This window comes from Populus nigra, chromosome 2 (genome assembly GCF_951802175.1).
Source record: "Populus nigra chromosome 2, ddPopNigr1.1, whole genome shotgun sequence".
In the NCBI taxonomy this organism is placed as follows: Eukaryota; Viridiplantae; Streptophyta; class Magnoliopsida; order Malpighiales; family Salicaceae; genus Populus; species Populus nigra.
The window spans coordinates 43,911,267-43,932,394 of NC_084853.1; the positions used below are offsets into that span (position 1 = coordinate 43,911,267).

The following is a 21,128-nucleotide window of genomic DNA, read 5'->3' on the forward strand; positions in this document are numbered from 1 at the left end:
ATAAAAGAAAACTGCGCTGCAATCGATCTTAGAAACAAAATCCCAAAAAAGAAAAGGAAGAAAAATTGATCAGTTGCAACACTGCCTCAAGAAAATGAGCTCAGTATTACACATAAATAAAACCTTCACATTAACAATTCAAAGCTCAAGCAGATGAGCTATAGAAGAATATTGAGTTCCTGTTTCCATTACTTGCCCTTCTTCTGTTTCTGAAGTTAGCAAATTACGAGTTCACAGGGAAATATAAAACCAAGAATATCGTGGCTGGATGCAGCATTTCAGACATGGTTTGAAGAAAATTACCCCCAGCGGAAAAGATGAGTCGAGACTTATTTCTCATGAACAAGAGAGCTGTAAACAGGGAACCACATATTCTGCATGACATATGCCACAGTCTCCTCCTGCATCCAAAATCACAGCAATAATAAGTAGATACTTCAAAACATTCACACGGTAAAATTGATTAGATAATTCTTACAGAGTTGTTTCACAAGTAAAGGCTTGTAGACATAATTTATATACAAGGTATGTAAGGAATAGATGGTAATTTCCTTGTATCAAGGCCTTAAGAGTGCAAATACTCAATTAGTTTTGACAAAGAAATCATAAATCTGAAGGCGTTTATTTATATATATAACAAAGAAAAGGAGTTTATATTTGCATATATTCATTCCTCTATTTGTTTAACACTTCTCATATTACTTCAACATAAGTTCATTTAAAATAGAATTGCATTTTACTGGCCATATTTTTATCAAAAGGATTGCATTTACTCAGTAATGACACATACTTTTGACATGTGCTTGAGCTCCCGGGGGCCTACATCACCATGTCCTTCTGCCAGGTCTTCTTCAACAGCTGCTTGCACAACAGCAGCCCCAACCTCTGCTGTAATATGTCGAATACTGCATAATTAAAAATATGGCATCGGTCAACAACACGCCTATATCATAACTTTTTTTTTGATGATGAGAACTGCCCAGTAAGGCAAGGCAACCATGGGTGTTGGCCACAAATAAGTTGCACTTTATTACAATATGAAAGCTAATATCCAATATCCATTGTCAATCTACCTCTCAAGTTTAATTACATGATGTTTATCTAAACCATGATAGAAAGCAAATGATAATATGCTTCCATCCTTGCCCTTACATGGAATGATTGGCTGCTCAAATTCCAGCAATAAGCAACAAGTAGAAAATGAGTTTTTTTAGCATAACATGAACCAAAAGGAAGATGATATGGTTTGCAGAATTATACTGTCTGCAAACTTGTATAAATGCTATAAATATGCCGGTTGCAGTTGTGCAAGACTTAATATTCCAAAAGGCAAAATGCAGGAAGAAATCCCCCCCCCCCCCCCCACCAAACAAAAAAAAAATAATGTAACCACCTAACATCTGAAAACATTACCTATCAATAGATGGGTACAATATGCCCTTTTGGATTTCTTCATCCGTCATGTATGAAGCAAGGCTGTACAAATTAAATCGTATCAGCAATTTAAAGGGAATAGAAACTTCAAGCCAAGTGATATAATCAGAAACATGGTAAAAAATATCAACCTAACATTAATGAGAACTTGCAGAACTTTAGATGAACGTGTTATGTTTTCCAGGTTTTTATTATGAAGGTAATTTGTGTTCACCAATAGTAGATGTTTAAGAAAATCAACTAAATAAATAATTCTGGAAGCATCTAGATGAGCATGAATCATATGACAGCTTATTAAAACTATCAAAGCATAGATATCATAATGCAAAAGGATGAGAGAGTTGTAAATCATAAAGTTTATACCAACTTATAGATCTATCAATCCAAAAATACAAGATGCAGGGGTAACACCAAAATTAGGCAGCCAGCTTATTATTTGAAAATGATAGGACAACGCATCAGTTTGCATCATAATGAGTAGGGACCTTTCTACAGTAACAATTACAGTTCTTTCAAATAAAGCAAAACAGTTTCAGGTTAGGGAAAGGAGGCAAGTGAGCAAATTATCATGTCCATACCATTCAGCAGCTGCTTGCAACATTCCATCAGTTATAAAGTGAGCACCTGAGAGAAGAGTTCCCAAACCGATCCTGAAAATAGGAAATAAAATTATATATAACTTCATTATTTAAGCCTGGTTGGCAAAAGTCAAAGAGTAAAACCAGAGAGACACGAACCCAGGAAACAGGTACATATTATTTGCTTGATTTACATGTCCTACTTTTCCATTTCCTGCAAACACATAAATGATCGTTGAAGGTGATAAATCATTGAAGTCAGAATTGAATAAACCATGATTTAGAATGAACTTTTTATTACATAGAGAAACAGGAAAAATGCTTCTAGATCATCATTATATTCTGTCAAAAGACTTCCAAACAAAATAAACAACAATACAAAAGTAATGTACCTAGATCAACATTTTCAAAAGGGCTTCCACTTGCAAAAACTATATTCGGTCCAGCATGCTTGAAAGCATCAGCAGCGTTGCATTCAGCTGTTCCATAGAAAACACAGACAGTCAACAAAAAAAATCTAGCAGCCATCGTAAATTCTGCAAGTTTGTGGGGATTGCCGAGGCAAACCATTCATCGTGGGGTTTGACATGGAAAAAATAGCAGGTTTAGGTGAATCTGATTCTCGCATGGCCTTGAGCACCTGATTCATTCCAATCAATATTAAGATAGATGGAAGGGTAACAGTGAATGCATAATTATTTGACAGCAACATTGCTCATTTTTGTACTTGGGGACTGTATGGAAACTAACTTACTAAGCTCCTAGTAAGGGCCATGTTTGCGGGTAGTTCAAAGTTCTTTTCTAAAGAAGATGGGATAAAACAATATTCATTCAGTATTTTATTTTAATTCAGGTTGAACTCATTTGTCTGAACACGGTTGTAAAACTAATGCCATAAAGACAGTCGAACCCCTGCCAGTCATAAGCAAGGCAATACTGCATCAAACATCAGTAACAGCTAATTATGAAGAACAGTGAAGGAAAAGAAACGACCAAGGACCTTACCTGTTCATTAAAGATCCCACCAACTCCAGACAAACCAAGAAGCACATGGGGCTTCAGCTTTTTAACCTGAACAGGATTTAGCTGTCAGCAACTAGAACTCTAACAAAAAAAAATAGTACACAAATTTACAGAGTATAATTCCGAGGTAGAGCAGGTAAACATTATGCTTCTCCTTTCCACATAGGTCATAAAATTTCTGCCTTAAGTTCTAGTAAGTTTTACCACTTCAAGTAGACTAGCTCCCTCCCTAAGTCCTTCAACATCTTTTATGTCTTTAGCAAAGGGTGCTGCAGCTGGATCAAGATTTTTCCTCTCTTTTGTGATGAGACCCTGCATACAGACAAATCTATTTCTCAAACATAATTTAGTGAATGACGCCATGCATGCAGATGACATTTCAATCACACACCTATCAACAAATAGCCACTGATCATAAATAACATCTATTTATTCTCCTCGCTAACCAACATCAAAAAAATCACTAATATTATGCCTCCAGTATAATAATCTCATAAAGCCATCAGATCTCTGATCCATTTATCAAGGATAAAGACCTGATGGCATGTCAGAGAAGATATCGCAAATGCTGCAGTCATAAAGAAAAGTGTAGTGTTTTACATCTTTATCAAGTAGATAACATTGATTCTTTGCAGCCATTTCATTGTTCCCAGACATTCTAGAAAGAGCCTGTATTGCCATGGTAAGGACACCAAGCCCTGCACTGTAAGAAGGAAAAAAGAAAATGTAAAATAATGCAAATGATTAGCACATGCAAGCAATAGAAAAACCATTGTACGCTCATTACTTTCTTTTTTTTCTTTTTTTTTTGGGGGGTGGGTGTTAAAAAGATGAGAAAGTCAATGATTTTCTGCAAGTACCTCCCGGCACCCACTACTACTATCTTTTGATTAACAAAGTCAGACAATGGTCGGCCTTGGGCTCTCACAGTTCCCAGTAATCCAGCAAGTGCAACACCAGCAGTTCCCTAAAACATCAAAAGTAAGCACAGTTTCCATAACTGCAGATCATCCACGATAGTGTATGGCCCTAGGCAATAAATTACATGCTCCACGTTATAAGATACTGGCATGCAACAGCAAGTACTCAGTACTCACCTGTACATCATCATTAAACATGCAAAACCTTTTACGGTATCTTTGCAGTGTTTCAAAAGCCCACTTCATCTGAAAATCTTCAAACTGGCACATTTTCCAAATCATCAAGTTAGTGGCATGAATGAGACCACACACTATTGAAAAAAAAAGTGACACTCTCAAAAAAAGGCAATACCTGTACAATGGCTTTGGGCCAGCGAGTATGAACAGCTTCCATGAACTCATCAACAATCGATAGATACTCTTCTCCTTCCAGCCTAGGTTGTCGAAGTCCTAAATCTGTGAAAACAAATCATAAGGTTTTTTGCTAGAAAGAGCAGATTCAAAAGGCACTTCATATAATATGTTCATTCTTTAAAAAAAAAACAATAAATTAATATGATCCAAAAGGGATGGAATGGTATGAACTCGCATGCTTTACTCACAAAGAGGGTCTTCAAGCAGCTTTTGATTGTTAGTACCAACATCTAACATAACTGGGAGTATCTGTTAGCCATGAACATAGGTTCAGTACTACAAGTGGTAACAGATTAAGTAACAAAGCAAATAATATATCATAATGAGTAGAATTAAATATAGTTTCTAAAGTTAAAGAGACTCCAGATCTTCAACCACATACAGCTGGGTCATTCATAATATATCTTTATACATGCAGATAAAAACAAGCATAGTAACAGCAAATTCTATATATAAATATTTAAACAGAGCTAATAAGTACACACAGAAAACCAGCAGGGAGAGTAAGAGGGGTACATACTCTCTGTGGATTGATACCAGCAGCAGCAACATACATATCAAGTTTTCCAATAGGTATTCCAATTCCTTGAACTCCAAGATCACCCAGGCCGAGAATACGGCTGCCATCAGTGAGGACTATCATGTCTACCTGCACCACACAAATGGAATTTAAACCTATGGTCCTATGGTATAATGAATAGAGTAAAACACAATCTTCATTACTCTATCAATGACAAATCTCCAATAAGGAAGAGAGGCAAAAGGAAGATTCTGTATTATTTGCCACACTCATTCAAGATTCATTGAGTACCTGTTGACCAGGCCAGTTGTAGATCATTGACATCATCTCTCCCTTATCCTTTGCACTAAAATACATTCCACGTGGGCGTCTAAATAATCCTGAGTAATTTTGACATACTAACCCTACTGTTGGAGTGTATATAATGGGAGCGAAATCTTTGATATTATCAATGAGAACCTGGAGAGGAAAAGACATAAAAAGTAAAGCACATTAAATTTCAAATGGATTTTAATATTTTCAAGATGAGATTTGCAACGGAACTTACTCGGTAGTATAATGTCTCATTCCTGTCATGTAGTCGATTCAAGATCCTCCATTTTGCTAAGGAGACAACACTGTATGGTTGGCCCTGAGTATTCTTCTCAAGGGACCTATATGATTCCACTAAAAACCAAAACACAAAAAACTTAATAATGTTAGTTAAAGTGCCAAACTGAGACCATTCATTTAAAGAGATGGAGCAGCAAAAAAGAAAACAGAAAAGCTTTCCTCAAAATTCCAGTTATAAAGAGGAGACATCAAATGATTCCAATAAACATGTTTCGCAAAAGTTACTGCACTTTGTATTTAACAGCCTAACTAATTGACTGATTAGTTAATTCATGAATTATGAGATCTCAGAGGAAATTTTATTGTGGATTGATCGATTATTCCACTCATCAATTTATATTTTTCAACTTAATCCACATTTACAATTCTATAACCACATTAGCTTTATTTTACTTAAGCGAAAAGCAGATACTAACAACTTTACGGAGGTCAGTATTAAACTTACTAAAACGATCATATTGTTGCTCAAAGGATATAACACGTGGTGGAAGCAAACCACGTAGTCCTAGTCGATCCCTTTCAGTCAAAGGAAATCCTGTATCCTGCTCTTAAAAAAAAAAAACCAGAAACCATGAAAATTTGAAAAGTAAAATCAAATAAAAATTAAAAGATTTTATTTTGTGAACAGCAATTAGTATTAAACTGGTTCACAAAAAAAAATATTACATTTAAAAGTCTAGGATTTCAAGAAGATATGAGGTTACTTCAACAAATCCAACTCCAGAAGTAAAGGGAAAAAAAATAGAAATTGCGAGATTCAATCTAAGCAGAAAACCTAATTAAAAACTTCAATGTATCACAGTATTGTATTATTCAGCTAAATCAGAATCTCAGATTCGCTACAACTCACGAATTCTACTAAATCTTAATCTTCTTTTTCTTGCTAAAACAACTAGTAAACTAAAAAGAAAGATCAAGGAGGAACAGAGTAGCAGAACAACCATCTTGAAAATACCATTACAAATAAAAATAAAGAAATGTTAACCTTATTGAACCAAGGATCATGAAGGATATCAGCGCCACGTTTATGAACAATACAAGCACCAGGAATCGCAGCCGCGGAGAAAAACCGCCGCTGCGACGAACTACGCACATTCGACGCCGCAAATCGCGCTACCCTCCACATTATTTTTCCCTCGATTCAATCAAATCTAGAACTTCGCAGACCTTGCTAGCTGAATCGAAAAATCTAAAAAACAAAGAAAAAAGAAAAGAGCTTCACAGCATCTCAAATATTGACTGGTATTAATAATAATAATAATAATTCAACCAAGTCCACGCTTGAGGTCTGTTCATAATGAGTTGATAAATTATTATTCACTTCGTGTCATGAAAGTATTTTATTTTATTTAAAAATATATTAAAATAATATTTTTTATTTTTTTTATATCAGCCTGTGAAAGGGGAGGCTGCCCGGTGATATAACGGGCAGGAAGGGCATGTGTTGGAATTTAAGTGACCGGGGGCCGGTAGCACGTGGGTGGATTGGCTTTGAATCGGGTAGGTTACGGTCACTTAAGCGGGCGAGTCTCCTGTCGATTCCTGCCACGTGGATTCAGATATTTTGGTTAACACTTGATTTTCTTTTTCCTTTTTTATTTTTATTTTAGGCATATATGTGGAACAATTTTCATGGAGCAAGACATTCCTATAAATAAAGAGTGCTGGGAAAGCTATTATATCGGGATCAAAGTGTATTTACTAGAAATATTAAGCGCCAGATTGGTTTATCTGATCATTTATGGGCTGTTCTGGAAATATAAACCCCTTTCTTTTCCTGCCCTACAAAGAAAATGTCAATCCTCGTTCATGCATCCACGTCTCCGACAAAGGGTGGACCAGAGGTGTCTTTTTCAGAGTACGGTAAGGTTGTTTTGTAAAATAAATTTTATTTGTAAATAATTTAAAATATTTTTTTTATCTTTTAAAATTTATTTTCAGTAATAGCACATGATATAAAAATATTTAAAAATTAATTTAAAAATAAATAAATTTATTAATTTTTAAAAGTCCATGCTGTTGGAAGAATAAAATAAAGCATAAATAAGATCTAGCTTGGGCGCACCTGGGTAGGTTTCGTCGTGTGGATTCCGTGTAAAAAAGTTCAATTGTTTCCTTTTCTTTTTCTTTTTTTTTTATATATCGACAAGGTATTAATACTTGAGATGTTGTAGATTTTGTTCCGAGGAGGTCAAGAATATCCCACCATCATCTTCCATCGCCACTTAACTTTTTTCCGCATATTTCCTTTTTCACAGTTCTATTTCTTTTAATCATCTTTTTGCGACGTAGCTGGGACTGTTTGACCGCTGAATGAGAACCCCAGGCTTGCAGTCAATTTCAGCTGCCAGGCAGCAACTTTGGATCATAGGCATCTGATTGTTTGGAGTCTCACCCAAATAGATCGCATCATTGATCATTCTATTGTGTTATCTTTCACCTTTGATCCATCTTGTTCCTGAAATATAGTGCAAATACGTTGAAACATTGAAGAATTATAAGTTTGTGTTTTTGTATATAATGTTTTTTAAAAATATTTTTTATTTAAAAATATATCAAAATAATTTTATTTTATTTTATATCAGTCTATTAAAATTATAAAAAATCACTATAAAAATTCGTTTCTAAAAACAAAAAACTATCACGTTCTCAAATATTCACTAAATTCACAGCTCAAAAACTCCTCCCTCACCTGCCGAATGAATAGTCATTGCAAAAAGTAATTCATAGGTGTTTGGAATATTTATAGAAATTATTTTTCAAAATTCACAGCGCAAAAACTCCTTCCTCACCTGCCTAATGAATAGTCATCGCAAAAAGTACTTCATAGGTGTTTGGAATAGTTATTGAAATTATTTTTCAAAATATTTTATGCTTGTAAAAGCATGAAAATAATATTTGATTTATTTATTTTTAACATTAAAATAATTTAAAAATACATATTAAAAATTAATTTAAAACAAAAAAAATTCAAAATCTTTTAAAACAAATACAACCAAAGCACCAAACACTCCGAAAGGCACACCTTTTTGGTCATTTTCCCAGTTGCGGCAAAGTGATGATGGTCTTTTGCTCATTTGTCCCTGGTTTTCCTTCATTACGAGGAAAGGTTGTCCTCATCTCAATTTCGACATTTTATTTGTGGTCGAGGGCGACACATGGAGAAGGTCACTTGCACCTGAAATAAAGAGTCCTGACCACCTTTGCATGAGATCGCTTGGAAGCCCTTCTTCACAGCCTGAGCCACCCACCCGTAGCTAGAGAGGTTTTCTGCTGCGATCTGGTAACTGTTACTATTTAACAAGCTTTCACACCCGACGACACAAGTCAATCAGTTACTTCTCACCTTCTCTCGTTACTCTGCGAATTCTTGCATTGTCAAAGTCAAGCCTTTGAAAATGAAGTCATGGTATGACTCAGATTATAAAGAAGGGGAAAAAATAGCATCAAAATTGCAATTTCAAACATCAGTTTCAACATTTTCTTGATGGCAGAAAATAGGACAGGGCAATTTATTAACAGTATGATCATACCCACTCCTTAAGTTGTACGATTTAAATCTTATTCTAGTATTACCAGAACATTCTCAATTTACTGAAACCTGCAATCAAAACATACAACGGGCGCTTTGCCATGCTGAAAGTTACAACTGAAGCTCCAAAAGTTACTGCACGTCATTGTAATCTTTATTCCCAAAGTTCTTGCACCAGAGCTGTGATGGAATTGGGCGAACAGGATGATGTGGCCGTTGCTGCAATAAAAACATCTTCTCAGGTATTTAACAGAAACCAAATTATGATTTCAACCCCAAACATAAATTATAGACAAGTAGATGGTTGCTAACATTCTCTCTCTTCTCAGCTCCCTACTCTGCTCAGTTACTACTGGAGCATTGGACCTGTGTTAGAAAAGCTCCACACATATTGCGTAGATCATACTCATCCTTGTAACAAAAGGTGTCATTAAATTAAGTGAACACAGTAAGAAACAAAGAAGGAAAAACCAAAATATCCATTCACGTAAAAAACATCAGCATCATGTCTATTTGATAGGAAGAGAGTTCCATAACAGTAATGTTGCAGTCTTTCGATAGAAAACAAAGAAGGGTTCGACCATTCCCTGTCAGTCTATACAACCTCTATATCAACTAGTTCCTTTCAACCTAAAAAGGGGGAGATCAAGACTACAATCCATCATAGGATCAATTAAAAAATCTATTCTCCCAATCTTTTTATACTATCTCACAAGTCACAGCATTTCAGGAATGGATCAACATTCAATCAACTCATACCACCAGTCTCAGTGACCAAGTTGTTCCTCAACTTTTAAGAGTGAGGTCATGAAGACACCCCAGGGACGGAATAGTGCGCTCACTAACATTAAAAAACAAGTATATAGTTCAAAAAATAGCTCAGAAATGAAACTGGATGTGTGATGTTCACATTAGGAACAATGAGATAAAGCTAAAATTTGGCTGCTAAAGTAGTTAAACACCTTGGCTTTAAAACAGTCAAGCGCAAGACAAAAAGAATAGCTTACTTGAGATACAATCAAACACTCATCTCCAGCAGAATCCCAGACTCAACTAAACAGAACTTTAATCATCAAAACTTTTTTCCTTTTATATACAAGAAACTTGTGCATTCCTTCATTGGAACAGTGCCTATGTGATATGATATATAAATGATATATAAACTAGACATGGAGAAACATTATTACTTTTATTTAAAAGGTAGTGGAGATATAATTTTTAAAAATTATCTAATCTAGGTAGCACATTATGAGGATTTTTCCCTGTTTGTTCAGATCGCATCTCCTTCTTCACAAAATGATGGAGATATCCCATGGAGATCAATCTTTTTATCTTCATTTCAGGGGGCATTCCTTAGTGTCATGATCGTGATCAAGATGAAAGTGACAAAACCTATTAGAATTTCCCTGTGTTCATGCCACTCTTACTGTGAGGAAGGTATTGCACAATAATTTCCCTAAATGGCAAGAAATAGTGGTAAAAGGTGTAGTCAAGAGTTTAGAAAATAACGATCTCAAATGGATCTCTTAATGCTCCTTTTAGATGTCTTGGTGAAAGATTGATGGTGTTGCTGGGATTGTGCTCTCTGAAAATGAGGGTGTCCCGGTTTGTTATGACACTTGCTTCTTCTACTTGAGTATAGTTCTCCATTGTTTATTTCACGTTAGGTCTTATCAAAAAGAGTGTACAAGCGTTATCAGAAAAGGTAGTTGTAGACTCCATTGATCAGAGCTTTGGTGACAATGGGTTTGGGTAGATCTACCATCGTTCCTCATTTAGCATTTCCTCGTTAAATCTTTGAAGATATGGTTTAGTGTTTATCTTCTCGTTGGGTGATGGTGAAGAATGTTTTAGCTGAAAAACTAGTGTTGAAACAATAGATGAGCCTAGCACAAAGATCATGAAGGCCAAAGATGAAGTCCGACTCAAGATTGTGATACCATACCTCAACAAATCCACGAAATGTTGTCGGGAAAATTTTACATGTAGCGTCATTCTTTTGCATTGCAAGTTATAGAATGCTTCTCACATTTTGTACATGCTCTTTAAGATATGTAAAGTCATCGCAATTATCCAAGTTGGCCTTCATGGAGACAGTTTTTGGAGAGATGAGTGTGTAACACTCGGTGATTGACAAAGTAGAGAGTCTCTAACATGGTGTGAATGGTATTCTTTCTTAGGAGCTCGTGCAATTACTAATCCTGTCTCATGTTTAGGACTTTTTCGAAGGAGAGCAAGCGAGCAAGACTCTGAAGAAGATTCATGGTAATAGTCACACTTAAGATTATGACTCGTTAAAGAGTGCTCTTCATAATGAGAATGACTTCTTTGGAGAGTTGGGGTATCATACCTAATTTACACATTGTTTTGTCTTTTCCCTTTGGGGAACTAAAATTATCTTTGTGCAACTAGTACATGTAATGGAGCTATGTGTTGTATCTCTTGTTGATGGAATGGAAGAGCATGAAGTTGTTCTTATATAACTAGAATAACATTATTGAGTGCTTGCCCTGGATAAGAGAGTTGGTGGAGACCCGAAGAAGCTTGAATCCATGAACTAGGAAGATTAGTTATTTCCTTATGTCCTGGAGTTTCCAAATCATTAGTCATGGAAAGAATTTTTTGTGATAGATATGAAAAGGTTTTAGTTTCCAAACCATTAATATGGTCATGAAAAAACCTCAAACAGAGATAGGCTTTTCCTGGTTACGTCTTGAGCTAGTGACTTGTCTTGAATGTAGGATTTTATCTTCAGCCTGGGTTGTTCCTAAAAAACAAGTTCCTTGTGGGTATAGGGTACATACTTATGCTTAAATTAGTAAATGTAGAGGGAAGAATAATGAAAGGAAGAGAAAATAAAATGTAGTGAGTGAAGAGAAAATTCTTATGTGAGACCTGTTCTCCTGGAGCCTCTATATGTAGTCCAGGACTTGTTTATTCTTTCACGTGACTAGGGTATTTATACATAGTCCTTGAATTTATTTTATGAAGAAGAAAATATTTTCCTTGAAAATTGAGTCAGCAAATACTGGGTCATGTTAGTCATCGGTGGAGACATTGGTGACAACATTTTATTAGAAAGTTAGGGCTATTGTGCCAAACACATCATTGGTGGAGATGTTATCAGAAAATAATCATTAACTAGTTTGCACTATATAGTAAAAGTCCTATATGCATGGAAAGTTTGTGGGTGGCTACTCGAAACTTGAAAAAATTGCATTAAGGCGTGTTGGGACAAGATTAGATAAACCAAAGTGAGTCGAAATTGAGTCAAGGCAAAAAATGTTAGGTTTCTAGCCGTTCAAGCATAGCACTAAAGGTTTATAAAGCTAGCCATTTGGACTAGGCCCTAAACGGCTAGGATTTCTACCAGTACAGGAGAGCCAAGACGACTAAAAATCCAGTTGTGTGGGAAAAGCCTAGACGACTGGAATGCTGACAGGTGCAATGCACACGTAAGCGAGAGAGCCACTCGTGCCTTCAGGTAACGTGTATGGCCCACTCTAGCCTCCAAAGGCGGCCTTCCCATATGCCAACGAATTCGTCTCGTTAAGATTTTTTCAATGGTACTCGGAGTGTCATCGAAGCTTAGGTGTGATCTCATTTCTTTTTTTTCTCTTCTTTCCTCCCTTGTTTTTTTGTGCAATCTCATTTCTTCTTCTAGCCGTTGAATTATTTTTGTTTCTCTCATGGCTATTGAGTCTTCGTAACAATTTAGGTTGATTTTTGTTCATTACAATTTATTAGAGGATTGCACGGGACATGCAGAATTAGCCATTTGGGCTAACTAATAGTTGTTTGGGTCAAGCCCAAACACCTATAATGTTTTTTAAATGGCTAGGACTCCTATATGTTTAGGCCAACTCAAAGTTGTTTGGGTTGGGCCTAAACAACTAGAATTTTTTTTTATTCCTGTTGCACCATCATTTGCTTCCCAAGTCTTTCAAACAATCATGTTTTGGGAGACTATGACTAACAAAAGTGAGGAATATTTACTTTATAAATGTTACCTTTTATGCCTGCATGAGAGGCCTCCATAAGTCCTAGTAATTTTTGTTAACATTTATGTAAGAGAGAGAGTTTGTTTGCCTGTAAGAGAGATGGGAGGTTTGATGAGTTTGTTTGTTCATCTCACAACTGAGAACATTGTTATTTAGAAAGTAGAGAATACTTTTTGTGAAAGTAGTGTTAAAGAATTGTGCAGGGATATGTTGTATGTAAACGTGTAGATTTCAATAAAGATTTTGCCATAGAGATTTTCATGGGAGATGTGTTTGGAGACAAAGAATTCATATGAAAACATGGAGATTTCAATGAAAAAACAAAGATCTTGCCATGGAGATTTTTCGTTAGACCTAGAGATATGTTTGGAGATTTCATAATGAAATTTTTTTGTAGAAGACGTGGGAGATGATGGTGCAGCGAAAATCTTTTTTAAAAAAATCTAGCCATTTAGAGTCCTAGCCTTTTGGGTGGCCCACATGGATAGGAAGGGCCATGCATTTTCATGCATTTCCAGAACAATTATGCATGTCCCATGCAACCCTCCCATTAATTATAATGAGCATAATTCAATCCAAATTGTTATAAAGATCAAATGGTTGTGAAAACAAAAACAATCCAATAGTTTGAAGAATAAATGAGATGGCATAAAAAGACAAGGGCGGAGAGAGAAAAGAGAAGAAAAAAAAGAATGGGATGTCGGGGTTTTAACCAAGTTCCGATGACGACATCCTAATACTATCAAAAAGATCTCGAAGAGACGAATCTATTGACACCTTAGAAGACCACCATTGGGACTAGAGTGGGCCACACACACTGCCCGAAGGTAGCAAATAGCTAACTCATTGATGCGTGCATTACACGCACTCGCATTTCAATTATTTAGATCAAGCCCAAACAGCTAGAAAAGTAGCATTTCGTGCCCCAGCTCAATTCTGACTTACCTTGGCATGTCTATTCTTGCCTCGACACACATCTTTATGCATTTTTTCAAGTTCCCAAGAGTCGCACACAAACTTTCCATGCACACAGTACTTTTTCTATGCACGTGGTACTTTTTCTATGCAATGCAAGCACTGCTTTTCTAGCCAATGGTTATTCCTAGTACTATAACTTGTTAACATCTCCACCAATAGCACACATGGCACAACAACCCTCAATTTTCAAGAAAAATGTTACCACCAATGTCTCCATCAATGACAAGCATGGCCCAACACCAGATGACTCAATTTTCTAATAAAATATTATCCTTCTCCATGAAGAAAGTTCAAGGACTGGGTAAGAATACTCAAGTCATGGACTCTACACATCCTTCAAAAGACAAAAATAGCTTTACACAAGAATTTTCTCCTCTCTACCACTTCATTTTATTTTCTCTTACATACATTTTTTCCCCTGCATTCACTAACTTAAGTATCGGAGTATCTTGTTCCTACAAGGAACTTGTTTTTTAGAAACAAATCAGGCCATAGATATAAACCCACATTCAAGACCCGTCACGAACTAAAACGCAGCCATGGAAAGCCTATATCTAGTCTGAGTTTTTTTCACAACTACATTAATGTCATGACCACCAAAAATCAAGTAAAGAAAAAACACATTTGACTTGAGAAAGCTTAAACGATCGTCTTTGCTATTCATGTTAGAAACAAGTGAGATGTTGTCAATTTGAACCTCTATCATTTGGCAAGAAGAGCTATTGAAAGTTAGAGCAACCAAATTTTGTAACATAAGCAAAATAAATTACAGGTGCTCTAGGAGCCCTACTCACATGAAACTGAGACCCATAATTATGTGAGTGGAGGAGTATTAATCCCAAAGTACTTGCTGGAGAGCTTACAAGAGAAATTAGTAGAAAGACAAGTTGAAAGTGAATGGGTTTTCTGAGAGCTAGGGGTGGAGAGTTGCAATGCATTGGTGGTGATGGAAGGAACCCAACATGTTGGAAACAAGAATATAAGATTACCAATCAATATAGCTAATCCTTTTCAATATGCATAAAAGAAACTTAATGTAGTCTCCGACAGAACACAGCCCGTGCACAGAAACATAAGGAACTACAATCTCATAGACTTACACCATATGAACATATTTGAAATACCTAATCTCACAAAATTCAAGGACTCCACGTTTGTAATAAACAACCAGTAAGCCACTTATTTATACAGCTAATCATTGAATAGATACTGGACTTGTTGCTGCCTTTATGATGAGTAAAAGTGTTAAAAGGATCGATTAATGTAGACGCCAAGAGGCACCCGTCCACATACAGAAACAAAAGGAAGTACCAATAGCTATGGGTCATATGAGTTGCATACAAAATGGATAATAATAATATCATAAAATTCAAGGAAACCTCTACTTCAAAAAAAAAAATACACCAACACCAACAACAACATTGCTTGCCCGGTGTCCCAATGATAGCTAATCCTTTCGCATGGAAAACTTCACTATTTAACACTAATTAAGCAGTTAATTAAACCAAGTAATAAGAACCAATATTGGATATTAATTCTATAGGAATTGAGAAGATACCGAAAATCAGAAGATTAAAACAAGTTAATTAGACCTAAAAACGATTAACTAGACCAAACCAACAAAAGCATGTCAACACCTCTAATTGAATCGCCGTCTACTACACTGTTTTAAAGATCTAAGATCCAGAATTCAAACATCTAACCATTCCCACAACCAAACAGAAAGAAAATATAAAATTAATAGAATGAGAAGGGAGACCTCGAGTTCAGCGGATTTCATGGCGATTGGAATGCAGATGAGGAAGACGCCGAACATGGCGATGGCGGTGTTACGGCGCCAGTGCTTAGGTCTGCAGTATGGACCTCCACTCATGCTCCATACCTTCGCCCTAAAGTCACCGTGGGCCCCCTCAGCTCCGTGTCCATGTTCTGCTCCTCCTCCTCCCATCTTCGATCGGGCTGGTCACTCGCTAAAAAATGGATTTGAGCTATTTTTACAGTAAAAACCCTGACAAATAAATTACTGGTAAATTAGCAGAATTTACCAGCGAGATGAATAGACAGAGAGAGAGAGTGGAAAATGAAGATGACGGGCTCTGCTTTGTTATAGTTGTTGGGATCTTTCCTTTCCAGATTCCTTCCAAGCGTGGAGTACTGTAGACAGTGGAGTTACTGGAGTAGGCGTTTGGCGTGTCGTGAGTGTGTTTGCCTTGAATTGATGTCGTTCGTGCTCTGGAGGGTATTTTTGTCTTCCCAACTCTCCGGACTTGACGAGGTGAGGCAGCAAGAAAGGCCTAATAGCATGTGGGCGCCTATGTTAGCACGCATGCCTCCTCCTATATTTGTTTGGAGTTTTCTTTTTTTTTTGTTCAAATTACAGCTATTTTTCTTGTGGTTTTTATTTTTTTAATTTTAAAAACAACAACTAATAACTTTTATGGGTTTTTTTTTCTCTTTCAAATTTTTCAAGCATGTCTCCACTACCGAGTACATTGGGCAAGAGAGAATGCTCTAGCTGATAAAATTACAAGGGTCATCTTTCTCCTCAGCCTGCTTTCTAACTTGCCACATTTCATGGGCTGGTACTCTCCCAAGCCATGAAAATCTGAACTTAAAAATGACAAATTGCATAGTCCACTCCCAAGTTGCATAATTTAGTTGAAGAAATCTCTGTTTTCGTATTTTATGTTATTGGAAATTCACAATACAATTATTTATACGCTACATTTTTCGTACAATTTGAGAAAATGAACAGGTTTACAACTTGAATGTCTCACAGCACGAGCAACAAAGATCCACCTTTCATGAATCCTCCAGTTTGGCAAAACAAAAGGGAAATTGATATCCATGCTATATCCTCAGCAGTAGCTTACATGTGATGATGAGAGAGGGCTAAAATATATCTCCATGTATTTAAGTTGAATCAAGTGTCAGTATGACACCATCTCTGAATGGGGTGGGCGATATACTTACTGTTTGAATCAGTTTTGAAATATCCATGGATATGTCAGCTGGCGATGAGACTCCACGATAAACCTGAAAAATAAGTGTTACGTATTTAAGAGCCGCCACATGCACATGTGCCAAAGAGAAAGGTGCATTCTTAACCAGAAGAAGAATAATGTATATTCCATGTATTTTTTGAGGTGACAGAACAGTGAGAAGGATAAAGGCAGAATTGAACAACATGTAAGTAAATTATCTGATGGATTGAGGAGCAATCAGATGAATACGTGATAATCAAGTGATGCCTGAGCCAGGAGGACAACAGGCAATCAAATGAAAAGGCCTTATTAAACTTCATCTGCTTACCGAAGATGCAGATACTTGCTTGATCAAAGAGGTGTTGTATCCTCTAACATGTGCAACAGTTTCAGCCATTTGAACACGAGATACTCTGTCAGGTCCACCAACATTTAAGAGCAACTTCATCTGCTTACCCTCTAGGACAAGCACCACCAATATTAGGATGATCGGGCCAGATCCGATGTCAAAGCACAGAGGCAAACAGGCAGCAGGAAAAATCAAGAAGTACAATGCCAATAAAGAAATATATAGTTACCAACTACAGGAGAGCTATGAATTTCAGTTACATTCCCATCACATGCTGGTACAATTGATCATACTTCAATAAGCAAATAAAGAAGCAACTTATTTTAACACCATTTAGTTTTACATAAGAGAAAACGTGCACAAATGAAGAGTAATAAAAGAAAAGGAAAAAAGAAAAGAAAAGAGGTTTACAGAAAAGACAGCATTATAAAAAAATGTTGAAAAGAAGAAGCTTTGCCAGGTTAGATGATTACTTTAATGAATGTAATCTCTTTCAAGAGGTCAAAACACAGAGCATTAGATGAAATGTAACTCTTGCTTTCCCATCAAAAGTTCTTCTACGTTCTACCTAATGTAAAGAGCATTGTGTAGTTTATCAATGTTGGGCTGAAGCATGTAGTTTTTTTATGTGTGACTATAGATGCATGTAACTGCATACCTATTATCCATTTGTTTATCAAAGACAGTATAATGGTCACAACATCCTTGACATACACTGGGCAGCGGAACTCATCATGGAAGAACTCTACTTGTTCTTTTTTGGAGAGGACACCATCAATCCACTGCATCAATTAGATGTCACATATCGGTTAGACAACAGGTAACCATAGAATCCAATTCGTTTTGTATCTTCGCAAGACAGGGAATACAGAGTGATAAGAGTACAAATGTAAGGTCTACATTCTATGTGAGCAACTGAGCACCTGAATTGGAAGTGATTTTTTGACGGGAGAGATAGTTTGTGGCCCAAAGATGATGCTGCTTCTCAATATTGCATAGTTTGGCCACGTCTTAGAAATAAACTGCTCTGCTGCCACTTTTGATTTACCATACACATTAACAGGAACAGTTTCATCTTCTTCCTTGTAGAATGATTTCACCCCTTCATAAACTGATTGTAAAAGACAACAATAAAAGGATCAATAGATCAAACCAAAGACGCATTCCAATTGGGCTTCACATTGGAAAAAACATTGATGCCACACAAATCAATATGCATTGGGATGATGGAAATATAACAACTTAAAGTAACGATCCCAACAGCAACACAATACTTACTGCTCGCATTTAGATCCACGTGATGTTAGAAGGACTGGAAAGTTAATGAACAACTTCTTATTCAACTTGAAATTGCTCAGAAGGGTTCATCATTTGTATTCTACAACTATTGTAAGAAAACAAAAACCCATCTAGTATTGAAGATTTGATATAATGCTTCACTTTTCCAATTCTCTAACTTTGTTGACCTGATAGAAACCTTCTCAATGAATGTTGCCAACATAACAAAACCCAACAAAACCTTAAACGTTAAGCACTCCAGATAGAAAAAATTTCAAAAAAATATAAGGATTAAGTTCAATTAACCTTGATCAGTTGATAAATGGATAAGTAGGGTATCTCTCTCCTCGAAGCTCGACAACCAGTTTACAAGAGAGCAAGGTACATTTATAGACATAGCAGCATCAGGGTCCTTCTCACAAACACGAGGCACAGACAGTGCAGCACAGTTCACCACAACATGAGGCTGGCAGACATTTCAAAAAAACTTAACAGATCCTTGAAATTAACGAACAAACTGGAAGAGAACTGAAGAAGTTAAAATTTATAGGGGGGGTTTGTACCTGGCCGAATTTGGAGGCGATGGATTGGAATCCGTCACCCGTAGCTAAATCAACATGGAAAGCGTGAGAGTGAGGGATGGCATCAAGCAAGGGTTCAAGAAGATTTGAATTGGAGTGGTAAGTGAAAGCGAGATCGTAAGGGGCGCTGTCTTTGATTCGTGAAAGGGATAGCAATACGTGTTGGCCTAAGTAGCCTGTCCCTCCTACCACTAACACTCTCTTCGTCTCCATCCCAAATGCTGTAAGCGGAGTTTCCTGGTGGTGGAGGTGGTGGATGGGTGAGTGGGTCGGGTGTGTTAATTCTGCTTATTTTTTTGGATCAGATGAGGTACGGGGACGAAGGTTCATCTGTCAGTTGTCATTTCTTTCCATAGTTTTCGATACAAATACTCTTGAATTTTAAGAATCATCGCATGTATTGAGAAGTTTTTGTTCATAAATATCAAATATACTTTCTTACTTTAAAAAAATCAACATACTAGAATTAAAAAAATATTTATACTTTGTGTAAAAAAACTTTATTATTCTTGATATCATAATATAATATAATATGAAATGAAATATATGACAATACTAATATATTTAACTTTGATTAAAAATATATTAAAACATCGATATGATCCCTAAAAGAGAGTGCTGTTTTTTTCATTATAAATTACATAAAACCTTATATAATATAAAATATTGAAACTTTATTTTGATAATTAAAACTCTAAAAAAAATCAAGTTAATAAAGATGGGTTATTAAAATCTCAAGAATAATAAAAATTTATCAGAAAAAAATTCGTAGTTCTTGCGTTATCTTTTACTGAGATTCATAAAATTCACGTTATTTCTTTTTGTCATTGCCATTAATGTTAGAAGAAGAGTCCTTTAGATAAGACAATTCATAAATATTTTGTTCATGCCCTGATTTTTAATTTTCATACATAGCATGTATATTTAAATTTTAAAAATAATAAAACTACATCAGAATTCAATAAGTTATTAAATTAGATTTTTTTATATACATAGTTGATCCTTGGTTATTCTCTCCATGCTATCCTAATTTTATTATACTCTTTTTATACTATTTTTATAAAAGATTTATAAAAATAAAAGATCTATTTTTAATAATCTTTTTATTATTACTCGTCTGGGATAAAAGATTTATACTATTTTTATTTTTTATAGATAACATATATATTTAAAACTTGAAAATAATAAAATTACATCAAAATTCAATAAATTTTAAAATTATATGTATTTTTTATGGCAGATCCTTGGTTGTTTTTTATGCTATTTTTTGCTTCTCTGGAATAAAAGATTTATACTACAAAATCTGCTAATATTGAAAAAGATTCCCTGGTCAGAGGGTAAAATAAATTTTCTATTTATATCCATATTTTTTGCTCTTATCTCATATATATATATATATATATATATATATATATATATATATATATATAAAGTAAAACTGCAGTGCAGATATAATTATGTTAAAATTTGTGTATTTGTATTGTATACAAATGGCTTTATTCAGATTTTATATTCACATTTGTGAAATACACGTGCCGCACATGTGGCAAGTATACCAGTGCTACCAAATTAAGCGTGATCAAAGGTGGTCGATAGATTACATGATTACTTAGTATACTACATATATTATTGAAATATTTCATGGATTAATTTATCACTATATCGGTGCAAAAAAATAACATTATAAAATAATTGTTATGAAAATATATCCAACACGGCGATGCTTTAGAATTACCCCTCACTCGGTACGCTGGTCGCTTGAATCAAGCTGCATGTACTAGTTAATAACCGGGTATTGCTAGTTTATCGATCTGTGCTCCACCATGATTGGATAAATCTTTTTAAATATTAAAAGCATGCAGAGATTTTTTACAGTGTCGTTAAACTTGGCCAAATGAGTTGATTATAATTATTTTTTTAATTT

At 35.5% G+C, this 21,128-nt stretch overlaps 3 protein-coding genes across 5 annotated transcripts; all 3 read right to left on the reverse strand.

The window, feature by feature from the left end:
• Positions 1-65: 65 nt before the first annotated feature.
• On the reverse strand, positions 66-6,836 carry LOC133682395 (NAD-dependent malic enzyme 59 kDa isoform, mitochondrial). Its single transcript, XM_062105725.1, has 19 exons — positions 6,487-6,836; positions 5,947-6,043; positions 5,437-5,555; positions 5,181-5,348; positions 4,890-5,018; positions 4,558-4,618; positions 4,308-4,411; positions 4,133-4,216; positions 3,896-4,002; positions 3,636-3,738; positions 3,240-3,347; positions 3,018-3,083; positions 2,580-2,652; positions 2,405-2,491; positions 2,172-2,226; positions 2,013-2,084; positions 1,414-1,476; positions 791-905; positions 66-401 (listed from the first exon to the last, which is right to left on the reverse strand). Exons 1-19 carry the CDS (start codon positions 6,625-6,627, stop codon positions 330-332), a joined length of 1,824 nt encoding a protein of 607 aa, XP_061961709.1. The 5' UTR covers positions 6,628-6,836; the 3' UTR covers positions 66-329.
• A 2,086-nt stretch (positions 6,837-8,922) lies between these two features.
• Positions 8,923-16,304, reverse strand: LOC133682397 (uncharacterized). 3 transcript variants are annotated; one of them, XM_062105731.1, is made up of 3 exons: positions 16,058-16,304; positions 15,772-15,982; positions 8,923-9,252 (listed from the first exon to the last, which is right to left on the reverse strand). In XM_062105731.1, exons 2-3 carry the CDS (start codon positions 15,958-15,960, stop codon positions 9,166-9,168), a joined length of 276 nt encoding a protein of 91 aa, XP_061961715.1. In that variant the 5' UTR covers positions 15,961-15,982; positions 16,058-16,304; the 3' UTR covers positions 8,923-9,165. The 3 variants fall into 3 exon arrangements, with proteins under 3 accessions (XP_061961715.1, XP_061961714.1, XP_061961713.1); XM_062105730.1 differs by having other exon boundaries at positions 15,772-15,971; positions 16,058-16,303; XM_062105729.1 differs by having other exon boundaries at positions 15,772-16,303.
• A 361-nt stretch (positions 16,305-16,665) lies between these two features.
• On the reverse strand, positions 16,666-19,591 carry LOC133681772 (uncharacterized). The gene is made up of 6 exons (XM_062104904.1): positions 19,187-19,591; positions 18,930-19,089; positions 18,269-18,456; positions 18,004-18,127; positions 17,325-17,455; positions 16,666-17,048 (listed from the first exon to the last, which is right to left on the reverse strand). Exons 1-6 carry the CDS (start codon positions 19,415-19,417, stop codon positions 16,926-16,928), a joined length of 957 nt encoding a protein of 318 aa, XP_061960888.1. The 5' UTR covers positions 19,418-19,591; the 3' UTR covers positions 16,666-16,925.
• Positions 19,592-21,128: the final 1,537 nt, after the last annotated feature.

Bases quoted from the DNA above. Each gene is read 5' to 3' on its own strand.
- LOC133682395 (XM_062105725.1), bottom strand. From the start codon at position 6,627: ATGTGGAGGGTAGCGCGATTTGCGGCGTCGAATGTGCGTAGTTCGTCG. The intron at 3,739-3,895 runs GTACTTGCAGAA...TCCTTCTTACAG, and splicing joins GTAGTAGTGGGTGCCGGGAG to TGCAGGGCTTGGTGTCCTTA. The intron at 2,492-2,579 runs GTTTGCCTCGGC...TCTATGGAACAG, and splicing joins GTCAAACCCCACGATGAATG to CTGAATGCAACGCTGCTGAT.
- LOC133681772 (XM_062104904.1), bottom strand. From the start codon at position 19,417: ATGGAGACGAAGAGAGTGTTAGTGGTAGGAGGGACAGGCTACTTAGGC. The intron at 18,457-18,929 runs GTTAATTGAACT...TTTTACAATCAG, and splicing joins CCATTTATCAACTGATCAAG to TTTATGAAGGGGTGAAATCA. The intron at 17,456-18,003 runs GTATGCAGTTAC...TGCTTGTCCTAG, and splicing joins GATAAACAAATGGATAATAG to AGGGTAAGCAGATGAAGTTG.
- LOC133682397 (XM_062105731.1), bottom strand. From the start codon at position 15,960: ATGGGAGGAGGAGGAGCAGAACATGGACACGGAGCTGAGGGGGCCCAC. The intron at 9,253-15,771 runs GTCTCCCTTCTC...TTTTTATTGCAG, and splicing joins TGAAATCCGCTGAACTCGAG to CAACGGCCACATCATCCTGT.